Consider the following 12,822-nt stretch of genomic DNA (forward strand, 5'->3'; position numbering starts at 1 on the left):
ATAAGCCATTTCCTTGCTGTCATTCAGAAAATTCAAAAAAGTGTGGGCGCTTTGGCTCTGCATGTCATTTAAAAATTAACAAAGTTCATCTTGTTCTTCACACAGTTCCTCCAGCACTCTACTCTTACTTAGCATATCGTTATTTATTAGTATGCCATAATATTCTGCTGACATTTCCTCCAGCAGGGCTCTGAAGAGGTGATCCTGTAGACTAGAACTCTCACAAATGATGTTTACAAATTTCATTACTGTATCCATGACGTCTTTCATTTTCCAGTGAACACTGACTTATGGATGATGCAAAGGAAGGCCATTAGGGCGGCATTAAAAGCAGATAGCCTGCTAACTGTACCCTCGCGTCGTCCACATCGATGGCGCTCAGTCAGTGACGACAGAAGTGATGCTCATCATGTCAAAGCCACTTTTTTAAAAAAGAACTGGGTCAGTTCATTTCAAATTACTTCACCAGTTGCGTGTCGCTGTATTGTTAATAAATAAAGCACCTCTTCATGAAAAGCCTTCCCACCGGAATATCTTACGAACATAGACGGCTGCTCTACGTCAGTCGGTCACAAGACGAGTCAAAGGCAAGTGATAGGAAATTTGCTTCCTGTAAATCGCTCACAGTGACAGGCAGTCCTGTGGCAAATCTTCCACTCTTCTCACTGCAATGTTCAACAACCCACACTTAGCCCGGTTGCTTTTACCGTGTCCGAGCACAACTGCCCCCCCCCCCCACTCCCCCGCTGGTCTGCGCTCACATTGCGCTGAAAGTTCCACATTACGCTTTCATCATCACCATGCAACTTTTTGGGTTGAAGAAAACACTGGAAGAAAGCGTTATCGCCCAGCATGATGGAGTTCATGATACATGTCCTCATTTAGTGGTTTATTTGGAGTCATTTTGGGCGCAATGACACACAACTCTCTTATAGATTATATCGAGTGTGGAATGCAGCAATTTTTATTTAATCGTGCTGCACATATGAAGTTACTCACATATTTCACCAAATATCTCGGAGTGTTTATGTCTTACATCCCGTTGTTCCTGGATACTCTTGTCAGGCCAGATTTCCAGAAAACGCAGCACCTTGGCCATAAACCAAAGTGATCGCTTTGCCACAATGTTTGTTAAATGTTTGTTGCCATGTGATCTGTACAGCCTACCTTCTGGTTCTGGGTCATGTATAGTGTACATATGTATTTTCCATTTGCATCACTGACAGTTAATCACACTAAATGTGTGCTGGGCCTGAATCAATCCTTCAGCGATCACACCAGTCAAACGAACTAGACTCTGTGGGTCAAACTTTCTCAGTCGTGGTACAGATCGTCTAGTGCAGCGATTCTCAACCCATCGGTCTCGATCCCAAATTTGGGTCGCGGCAAGTTCTGAAAAGGCAGAGTTGGAAATGTAAGTATTTAAAACCCAGCAAGTTCATGTGCTGATCCACGATCAGATTTCCCAGCGCCAATCCTAGAATTAACCTATATAAACGGGTCTTGGGCCTGCAAATGCTTAGCACAAAACTAGTGAATACTCGACCAATCCAAGAAGCCAATCCACAGATGGTTAATTTAAAATTCACTGGCCTCCAATCAGATTTCTGCGACAGGCATTGATTGGTGTAAATTGCAGAGCACACTGTGTGCATGATCATATCGTTAATTTAAACCTATACTTGATATAGTATCACGTCTGAGCTGTCATGGTAAAAATCGGGTCACGGTGCAAAGAACCACTGGCCTAGTGTGAGTATACCGTTAGTCTTAGACTTCTTTTCCTTGGTCACCTTTCACCAATGAATGGCACGCTGCCTGCGGAAGATATCAGTGCACATTCTTAAGTAAGACGTTTTTCCATTAACGGTATTACATTCTGAAAGGCACCGTTCAGAAGGTGCTCTTGACAATGTTCTTTACAAAAAAAGCATAATCTGTAAACACACACTTGACTATATGTGGTCTGAGGGCCAGAAGTTCAGCTCTGCCTATTGGAGACACCTACCATAGACTGAGGATAATATACTCAGAAGATAATATACTCAGAGGATAATATACTCAGAGGATAATATACTCAGAACCAGGCATGTCACGGGCTACAAAATAAAGCCTGTTGAGTAGCTAGGATTTAAGACGTCAGGCTTCACAAAAGGCCTTCTCATGGTGACCCACAAGCCCTCTCTCACTCCATTCATCAGGGTGCAGTGTCTCCAGCTCAGTGGATGTCCAGAATTCCTACAGACAAAACTCATGTGTCTTTGAGTCAGATTGCAAGGAGATTTTCCACTCCTAAGTTGTTTTGTGTGCTGAATTTGTACTAACACCCGACACAAAAACTGACATGGCTTGTGTGTTTTAACAGCCCAGTTTGAGTCAGACTAATATTCACCTTCCTTTCCTAGAAAAATAGTATTCGACGTAATTAAACCCCTCCCTCTCACTCTGTATGACACATTTATTAATGTTTCTTTTATGCTGCAACCCAGACTAGGATAAACAGCTAGAAGATGGATGGGGGGTCTGCTGGTATGGGTACACTGGGGGGGGGGGGGGTGTTTATTAGTACAGGTAAACTTGGGAGGTGTCTGCTGGTGGGGGTACACTGGGTGGGTTTCCGATGGTGCGGGTACACTGGGTGGGTGTCTGCTGGTGGGGGTACACTGGGTGGGTTTCCGATGGTGCGGGTACACTGGGTGGGTTTCCGATGGTGCGGGTACACTGGGTGGGTGTCTGCTGGTGCGGGTACACTGGGTGGGTTTCCGATGGTGCGGGTACACTGGGTGGGTGTGGGAATGGTGAGCGATGACCAGCATGGTCATGTAAAGTCACCTCACCTCACTTGCTGCGCTTTCCAGGATGGACAGATTTCCCAAAACTGGAAACAGGTACAGATATTCATCTGGTGAAGGATCCAGAAATGCTGCAGAGAATCCAGACCCAGAGGTGCAGGTCAAATAAACTGAACAAACTGCCCTCAGAGCTCTCAGTCGGCCAGAGAGATAGCCACCTAAATCTATTACAAGACGACTTTTCAGCAGTATCTTCACTGGCTGACTGGCAAAGAGCTCCTTCCGCAGCCTGGCCCAGCTCTCCCAGTGTACCAACGACGCTGCATCCCAAAGCTAAGCCACTGTTCAAAGAGAAGAAATGAGCCTGACTGTTTGGCAGAAACGTCCCCTTGGATCCAGATCAAATAAGTGCTGGATTGATTCTTTATTGCCTGGCTGATTATGCTGTACACTGCATGATGTAGGGAGCCCCGGAGGGTGTAGAAATGCTCAGACAGTCACGCTAATCTTGTGCGGCTAACAGTCTCATTCACAGGTCCCAGCACAGCGAGAAAAAGCAAAACGCAATCAATCAGCAAGGCGTCCTGCTTCGGGGGCGAGCTGGCAAGGTTATGCAGCCCCCCACAGAGGTCACAGACATTGTGGGGGTGGGGAATTTCGAGACACCTCCGGTTGATCATTAAGTAGCCTTCAGGGTCAGTCTAGATCAGGGTTGCCCAATTCTAGTCCTGGGGGGCCAACACCTGACTTTGCAGATTTTCCTGCTCAAATACAGCTAAATCGGTTTAGTATGTATGTTTGAGCAGGAAAGTCTGCAAATTGTGTTGGATTCTAGGTCTACATCCCTAAGTTCATAGATGAATAAAACCAAAAATGAGATATGACACCCCTTCCAAAATGTTTGAGACAAAGTCAAAAGTTTTATTTGCTTCTGTACTCCAGTTTCAGACGTGTAATCAAACAACTCACATGAGGTTAAAATGCTCTATTCTTAAATTTTATTAAAGGGTAACTTTTTTAATATCGGTTTCCCTCTAGAGAATTTGCATCATTTTTTATAGATACACCCCCCTTCATTTAAGGGAACAATATTGTTTGAGACACAGCCATGGTATGTAAATTTAATTAGTCATGTTTAACACTTTGTTGCATATCCCTCGCATGCAATGACTGCTTGAAGTCTGTGATTTATAGACATCAGCAGGTGCTGAGGATCTTCTCTGGAGATGCTCTGCCAAGCCTCCAATGTAGCTCCTACTTGTCAGGCACTTGCGGATTTAGGTATGGCCAACGGAGGGTGGGACACACAATTCTTGTTGGGGGGGGGGAGGGAGGGTTTGCCCAGGGCACCACACAAGTTAGAACCACCACTGTTAGAACCATACAACCTAGAACCACCACTGTTAGAACCATACAAGTTAGAACCACCACTGTTGGAACTATACAACATAGAACCACCATGGATGTTGGGTCTTTGACTTTTTTCCTTTGACTTTTTTCTTCAGCATCTGAACGGTGTGCTTGTTTGGATTGAGACAGAGTAACTGACATGACCAGTGAAGTATTTTCCAGTGTTTAGCTTTGAAAACCTCCTTTGTTACTGTAGCATTGTGCTTGGGATCATTATCTTGATTTAGGACGAAGCTCTGCCCAGCTAGTCTGGAGGCCTTTGCTTGAACTTGAGCAGGTAAGATACTTCCTATCGCTGATTTACACCAAGGGACAGACACAGTTTAAACATGTACAGCCTAGTGTTACATTCATGTGCAGACTGCAAGGATCCCGCACACGGCCTGCCCATCCAGCTGTGCCCCCCCACCGGCGAAACCTCGGTACACCTCCATACTCTTATCTTTGTGACTGGCAGATTTTTAAGAAGATCTTCATTAATCTGCCTGCCAGCAGACCCACCTGCCAGCAGACCCACCTGCCAGCAGACCCACCTGCCAGCAGACCCGCCTGCCAGGCCCCAGGGAGCCAGTTGTTTGCCTCCTGAGGTTCGCCTGATTAAAGCAGCGGCCGCCAGAGGCAGCAGATCAGCAGAGATTCACCCAGCGGCCTGCATTTGGAGGTGGGCAGGCCGGCATTTACTGCACAGGCTGCAGGAGAAGCCCGCAGGGCCGGCTGCTCATTCGCTAGACATCAAAGCTGATCAAATATATTGGTTTTGACTCCAGCCTCCTTCCACGTTATTCAATCTTAAGCCAGCCAATTTGCGGAACTGTACCTAGCTACAATACTGTAGAAAAAGTAGATTAACGGCATCTTAAACCACAAGTTTCAGAGAGTTTTCAGCGAAGTGGGGGTGGGGGGCAGCCCTTCACGGCCTGACATCTCCACTGTGCCCCCCATCTGTGACAAACGCACCTTAAGGTGTCAGCCAACAGGAAGCTTCCGGTGTCAAACTGACAGGAAGGAAGTGATGCATGAAGCTGCTGAAGGCATCCGGGTTCACAAAAACACATCTCTGCCTTTTTAATGAAAAGTTCAATAAATGTGCATTAAAATCACTTTCACTCTTTATTCCTTCAAGAAAATTGGCCATAAATGTGACCAAACATGATCTGTAATATCCCACAATGCAATGCTAATTAAAAACACGCCACATTCATTAGGGTGTCAGATAATGCCCCATAATGCCGTGCATGGCCGTGTATTTAATTAACTTCCCCCGGAACACTGTCAGAATGACGCACTGAGTAGAATTCGACTTCCTCTCCGTTCCTCCCGCATCCACCTTTTCAGTCCAGCACCACCTCTAATTAACTCCTCAATAAGTTTAATTTAGGACAAAACGCCGAGCCGCTACGCGGGAATCCCCAGCCGTGGGGCGACACAAAGGACTGGCGTTTGTCACGTTAAGGCCGCCGACACTTGCTGGTCAAGGCCCAAGCCGGGAGCCGCACCAATACATGCACCAATTAAGTCTTCATTTAGAAGACAGCAAGTCCATTACTGACGTTTAATAAGGAGCAGATTCTTGCATTCAGACGCGGCTACATGAGGCCGGTCGGCCTTTATATTTATCGACTCTCAGGTCACACTTTTTTATTATCAAAAAGGGGGTTTGCTGCTGAATGACAGCTGGACCACCTCTATGCTACCCAGGTAGGGGCAGACTGACCCCCACCCCCGGCTGGGCCTGGCGACGGGTAGCATGAGTGGATTAATAACCTGTGTCCACCGCAGTGCAAGCAGCCCCCCCTTGACCTCGGCCAGTCAGTTTCATTTCATCCATCTAGCCGCTGATCCTGGTCATGAAAGCCTGGAGCCTCTTTCAAGCAGATAGGGCTGCGATGGTATATCAAACTGCACATTAATAAAAGATTCTATAGCCTTTGCAAAAGGAGAGGTCTGAACATTTGGCCTTTTTTAAACTCCAGAACAGACCCGCGATTACGAGGATAAACAGAGACTGCTGGTTACACTGGGGGGGGGGGGGGGGGGGATCTGTCAGCACCATCGAGTGTCGAGAACTTCGTATTAAAATCATCCCTGTTCCTCTCCTCCGCAGTTTAATTTCACACACTGAGCAGCTTTTAACAGGAAATGATTGAGTCTGCTCCATGAATTTACGGAAGTGAATCCGTGTCATGCTGCTGATGCCGCCTTAGGTCTCTTTCTGCGTTTTCAGCCAGAGACTCGCAGCCTAAGTGTCGTAATTGAAAAGTAAAATGCAGAACAGAGTGTAACAGCTTTAATGAGAGTGTCAGGCACGGCTGGCTTGGCAGCACCTATTAGACGTAGGGGTGTAACGATGCATCGTGATGAATCGGTTATTAAGGTGGCGATTCAACTGCATTGATCTGTTACGACACAATCTGTTATAATCGATACTTGGTGGCAAAATCCTCCTCCCAGTTTGCTCTCTCGCACACGTGCTGCAGGTAGACAAACACTTAATTTCCGAAACGTAGGAAAGAATAGGAAAGGTGATTAATATTCATGAAGGTAGCGCTACCTAACGCTATTTGCGTTACGACACTTTTGGGGACTCACTCCTGTTTTGTAGCGCAGAACACTAACTCTGATGGTTAAGATAATTTTTTTGCTATGATGCATTTGGGAAATTACCCCTCTTTCATAGTGCAAAAAAGGTAATTGTTAAGTTAGCAATGGTTAAGACTCTAAGGTAGCTAACTAGATAGCTAAGTAAAAATGAATGTTAGCCTTAGAGATGAACAGTATATCCAGTTACCATATCAATATGGGCAGATATTTGTTAAAAATCATGATATTAGCATCAGTCCCATGCATCAGCATTGACCAATATTTAGACTACATCAAAATTCATAGTAGCAGCAGACCTAAAGACACAACTACTAAAATAACGGGCGTGACTGCAGAAAGACATGGACTGTCTGGGGCTCCTTGAGGACAGAAAACACCGATGTAATGAGTGTTCAGTAACACAACTTGCATGATCAGCAGTGATTACTCTCATTAACATGTCATCCATCCATCCATCACCAGTAATGCAAAATATTAATGTTAGGACTTGTTTCAGATGAAAGCATTAGCTTATTAAATAGAACTTTTTCTCTCCATGGTAACTTCAGAGTCAGGACCGTAATGCATTTACATTCTGCTCTGGATTCAGGTCAAATCTGAAAATCAAACTTTGGATTTAACACTTCTAATGAATTCCCTCCAGAACTTAATTTACATTCTGCAGTAAAATAAAAGGAATCTACTGTTTGTATTAGCATTTTCTGAAGTTCTAATAAGTTATTTGCATTTTTGGCCATGTTTACATCACGGTGGAGCTCCTTTCATAGGATTCCAGGAGCTTAGCCCTCTGTCATCACCCGCAGTGATGATGTTTGAACATCTGCTAGATGACCGCGGAAGGTGGCACAGATTGGGCTGGGGGCCGGGTCTGGTCGAGGCTTTTCCGGGAACTGTGATCCCTCCCTCTTGCTTGTTTTTGGAAGTCCGATACAGGCATTGAGATGTTGTTCCAGAAACTTTCGTTTTAACACAGTCCAAGAAGTCCCAAGCGATACACAGACACAGCTGACATATCCTCTATTTGCATATTAATTTATTTGGCAAATTGGGAACTGCTCGTGTCCAAAATGGAACAAATCAAACCTCAGTGCTGGAAAATAATCTTTCTGCTCACCTTCAGCTAGACATCTTCTTTATCCTGAAGGGGGACACAACGGCGCCCCCTTCAGTCCATCTGGAGGTCAATTAGAACAGTGTACCCTCCTGGCCACTGGGACGATGCGATTTGAAGACTGGCGGTGAGGCGGGTGGGAACAGTAAAGCTGAGAGACACCAAAGGTTGCCATAAAGTTATGTTTTAGTAATTAATCTGGGGACCTGTGCTTCTTATTCACTGCAACAGCCGGCAGTGTTTGTTTGAGCAAAGGCAGGTCATCATAATACGCACTTTCTCAGAGTTAAAGCTGTATTATAAAATACTTTGGGTAAGAGCACATACAAACCAAATACATCTTTTTACTTGCTACTATGTTTACTTGTTCTTTGGTTTGTTGTTTTTTTCATATTTTCATGGTTTTAATATCCACTTAGGACATTTCAAACGGATGGCATTTGAATGGCAGCTCCAAGTCAACAAGTATTGCCACCTACTGGTACCATCGTGTAGGTGCAGTCTTAATACTTTGTGTAATCGCGGTCCTTAAGAAACTGGTGTTTTACCCGGGCTGAAAATTTTGTACGCTTACATTATATCCCTCCATATTCCACAAATAGACTTCTAATAGGGAAAAGCCCTATATAAAACAGCAAACAGTCATCTTGTTCAATATTTACTGCTCAACAACAAGATCCAACATTACCTTGATAATAATCTATTCATTATGAACATTAACTAATCTATAAACATGTCCCCAGTGGAGGTAACGACGTGCACGTGGACAACGGAACAGCAAATTAACTTAAATAGATAGCTAATTTAATAAGTGAAACGTGTTCACCCTTATTGCTCAGGCTTTCCGTCCTAATGAGCACCAACTCAGACAAGAAAACAAATTATAGTGTCTACTGTAGAATACAATCTTACATGGCCATACTTATGCCTGGCCTTGGAAACCCGTAGGGAGCAAAATAATGAAGTTTGGGGCTGCCTGTTTTGTTTGTTTCCGCCGTATCCTTGGTACTAAGTGCGCCATAATGACCTTCTACAGCAGAAATGTATTCACGCGCAAATACGAACCGCGTTGTATTTATACGCAATACTGTACCTTAGATGGGAGAGAATGAAAGACACTGCGTGGGGGCGCAGAATCACAAAATAAAGTGTTAGCCCAACTCGAAAAGATGCACAGCCCCCCCCCAGCCATCGCTTTCTCCGCAGCCAATTCCGTGACGATGCCCAGATGGCGATGAACGCCCCCCCGCAGGGCGGCCAGCGTCCAATCCCGCTCAGCTCCGTCGGATAAAAAGGCGCACCGGCGCTTCACTCCAAACTGAGGAGTGAAGCCACGAAGAATCGTGCAAAATTCAGACTGGGAGGAAGAAAACTTTAAATTGACATTAACACTAAAAAACATGTAAATGCATAGAAATGGCAAGAAGAAGTTTGTCAGTAATTTTTCCATGCGCAAATGTGACTGAAATCGAAATCAGTGGGATCTGAGGCTTAATTTACCAGGATTATACCGAAGACATCTCTGGCTGTAATAATTCCTGCGTCGAAGCCATTCTGACCGACCATGGGATGGATGTCTTGAACGGCAGCGATGCAGCGGCGAGGCTAGACGGGGACGCGGTTGATCTATTCCCCTTCGCTGCGTACAACTCCACCTTTATGTTCAACAAGACCAATAAGTCTTGGTCGGACCTGTTCAGTTTGCTGGATTTGGACAGAGCCGATTTCATTGCGGACGGTTCTGCGGTTGTAAGAATAATCATTTCCATCATATACTCAGTGGTGTGTGCCTTAGGACTGATCGGGAATATTCTGGTCTTGTACCTGATGAAGTCTAAACAGGTATGGAACAAGTCCTCCATCAACCTGTTCGTGACGAGCCTGGCGGTGACTGACTTCCAGTTCGTGTTGACCCTGCCCTTCTGGGCGGTGGAGAATGCCCTGGACTTCACTTGGCTGTTCGGTAAAGCCATGTGCAAGATCGTTTCCTATGTGACGGCCATGAATATGTACGCTAGCGTCTTCTTCCTCACTGCCATGAGTGTGGCCCGATACTGGTCTGTCGCCTCGGCCCTGAAGAGCAAGAGACGCCGGTCGTGCTACTCTGCGAAGTGGATGAGTCTGCTGGTGTGGATCTCCGCCGTGGTGGCCGCCCTGCCCAACGCCGTGTTCTCTACCACGGCCGTGGTGTCTAGCGAGGAGCTCTGTCTGGTGAAGTTTCCGGACAACAGTGGCGACGCGCAGTTCTGGCTAGGGATCTACCATGCGCAAAAAGTTCTGTTGGGTTTCCTCATCCCGCTGGGGGTTATCTCCGTGTGTTACTTGCTTCTCCTGCGCTTCATAACCAACAAGCACGTAAACACCTCCAGCGCAAAAAGGCGCTCCAAAGTGACCCGATCTGTCACCATAGTCGTCCTCTCGTTTTTCCTCTGCTGGCTGCCGAACCAAGCGCTCACGGCTTGGGGAATCCTGATCAAGCTCAACGTGGTGCATTTCAGCTACGAGTACTACACCACCCAGGCGTACATCTTCCCTGTGACCGTGTGCTTAGCGCACTCCAATAGCTGCCTGAACCCCGTGCTCTACTGCTTGATGCGAAGGGAGTTCAGGAAAGCTCTAAAGAAGCTTTTTTGGAAGATCACCTCACCCTCAGTTACCAATATGCGACCTTTTACGGCCACAACGAAGCCAGAACAGGATGATCACGGAAACGCTGTGGTCCCACTAAACCCACCGGAGTCTGATGTGATATTTTACCCGCCTGGTGTAGTGATGTACAACGGGAGGAACGATCTTTTGCCAAACAGCACATGACAGACCGCTGACACGCGTTTAACCAAGGTTCCGTTTCATGTTGGATCTGCTCAGTTTTTTACCTTCTTACTTTTGGTTTTGTGTTCGCGGATTATGATTCTGCTCGTCCTGAAGAAGAAGAACGTTCCGTATCCACGAATTCAGCGAAAAACTCAAATCGTTATGACATGTACATATGTAGATTTCATTTCAGCCCATGTGATGTATGTATATAAAATCGGTCACCCACTGGTGTCACTGCTGTGATATAATGTGCTGAATTCTGTTAAATTAAAGATGAATTAAACTCTTCTTCTCACAATTAAATTTGTACGAAGCATGTTTAAGTTTTAACCGTGGGTGTGTGTATAACACCAATCCGTAGTATACCCTTGCATTTACTTGCATGCATGACGCTGCCTGGGCTTTGATCGGGTCAGTGTCACATCACGAAACTGTCCACAGTTATAAGACACTAAGGAATCAGACAACGTTTGTATAGGAAGTCCTTCATATAGGCTAAATAAACTTTAGGCTGTATTATTTTATATAAGCCTAGGGGTCATTGACATTTTTATTATGATAGACTCACAGCCTCAGTTAACACATTTTGCCATGTAGGCTACGTTCAGGTTGACGGGTTGAAATGTGCTTGAATTACAAAAATACGCCAATTGTTTACATACAATAATATACAGATCATTTAACAATTAATAATATACCTATCATAAACTATATACACCTAATTATGAATTCACCCAACATAAATGAGTATTTCATTATTTTTGTTAGTTGGGACGCTGACTTACGTAGCCTACGTAGCTTTGTATTTGTAAATACGTTTCCGGTTGATATTGGACTAACAACAATTCCATGTCCAGTAATTGTTTGTAATTAAGATCATTGACTATTTTCCGCTGCACATCGGTGTTGAGCAAGGACAGCAGCAGCACATGAAAACACTTTTATTACTGATGATTTAATAGTTACCAATAATTGTTTAGCGTGTTAATGAAACTGGAACTGTAATTTGTTGACTAGTTTGGATCGTTAGACGATAAGAAAATCCAGCAACCGGGAGCATCCTAATAACGCGTTCGCCCTATCTTCAGATAGAATAGCTCTTTAAGAGAATTGGGATACGGAAAAGACGGTAATGTTACATGTCTGTTACATATGTACATTACGCATTTAATGTGTCGCAGAGTTTAAACAGGTAAATTCAACGATTTCAGAAACAGATTTTTATTGGCCATGTATCTTTTGTCACTGATTCATTAGTACCATCTGTGTATCCTCTTGTAAAGTCAGGGCACACGTATTGTCAGCTAATATTTTTATCCGAAGTGCGTGATACCTTTCATACAATAAGACGTTTAATGAAATAAACTCAGGATGACGTTCCTGCTCCGTGGGACTGCATGGGTACAGGGTCCCATCTTTTTGTTTAACCAGTATACTCTCCGCTGCCCCATTTAATGTAAAAAGAAATCTGTATGTAGGCCTACGTTTTAAGGTCGAGCATGTTCATTCATAAAATACTGCTGACGGATAAAATCAGCAAGTAGAAAAACAGGGAACAGTGAACAATGTGAGACAGGGTAATTGCGAGCTAACTTCCCCCTATCAGCACAAGCCTGTTGAGACTCCAGGACCTTGGAGAGCTGATTCTGCGGAGGACGGGCGTGGAGAAGGAACTGTCTGCTTGCCCTCCAAACGTCGCTGAGCCCTCCATGGTCAGACTCACACAGGCCTCAAATGCCATCAGACTTATTACTTCTGTGGTTTTTAGAGAATTGCCTTTGTGCAAATCTGTCACCTTGTTGGCCTTAAAATCAATGCAGCCTCCGTTCACTGCATAGCTGCAGAGCTCAACACAAAACTGTAGAAGGGGTCAGTTCACGGTGCCGGGGGGTTCACGGTTACCGACTAAGTGGCCGCACTCGTTTAAATGAGGCACCCCCGGCTTGGGGAATTCTGATTAAGCTCATCGTCCATTTCAGCTTCCCCCCCCCCCCCCCCACCCCAGATGGAGTTGAGAATAATGTCTACATCAAATCAAAGGTCTCACTGCCAGTACTAATCCATTAGGGGGGCTGACATTGGCAGAACCGC

The 12,822-nt window shown here is 45.1% G+C and overlaps 1 protein-coding gene across 1 annotated transcript; it reads left to right on the forward strand.

The window, feature by feature from the left end:
- The first annotated feature begins 9,013 nt into the window (after positions 1-9,013).
- On the forward strand, positions 9,014-11,014 carry rxfp3 (relaxin family peptide receptor 3). Its single transcript, XM_023808553.2, has one exon. It carries the CDS (start codon positions 9,484-9,486, stop codon positions 10,726-10,728), a length of 1,245 nt encoding a protein of 414 aa, XP_023664321.1. The 5' UTR covers positions 9,014-9,483; the 3' UTR covers positions 10,729-11,014.
- The last annotated feature ends 1,808 nt before the right edge of the window (positions 11,015-12,822 follow it).

This window comes from Paramormyrops kingsleyae, chromosome 7 (assembly GCF_048594095.1).
Source record: "Paramormyrops kingsleyae isolate MSU_618 chromosome 7, PKINGS_0.4, whole genome shotgun sequence".
NCBI lineage: Eukaryota > Metazoa > Chordata > Actinopteri > Osteoglossiformes > Mormyridae > Paramormyrops > Paramormyrops kingsleyae.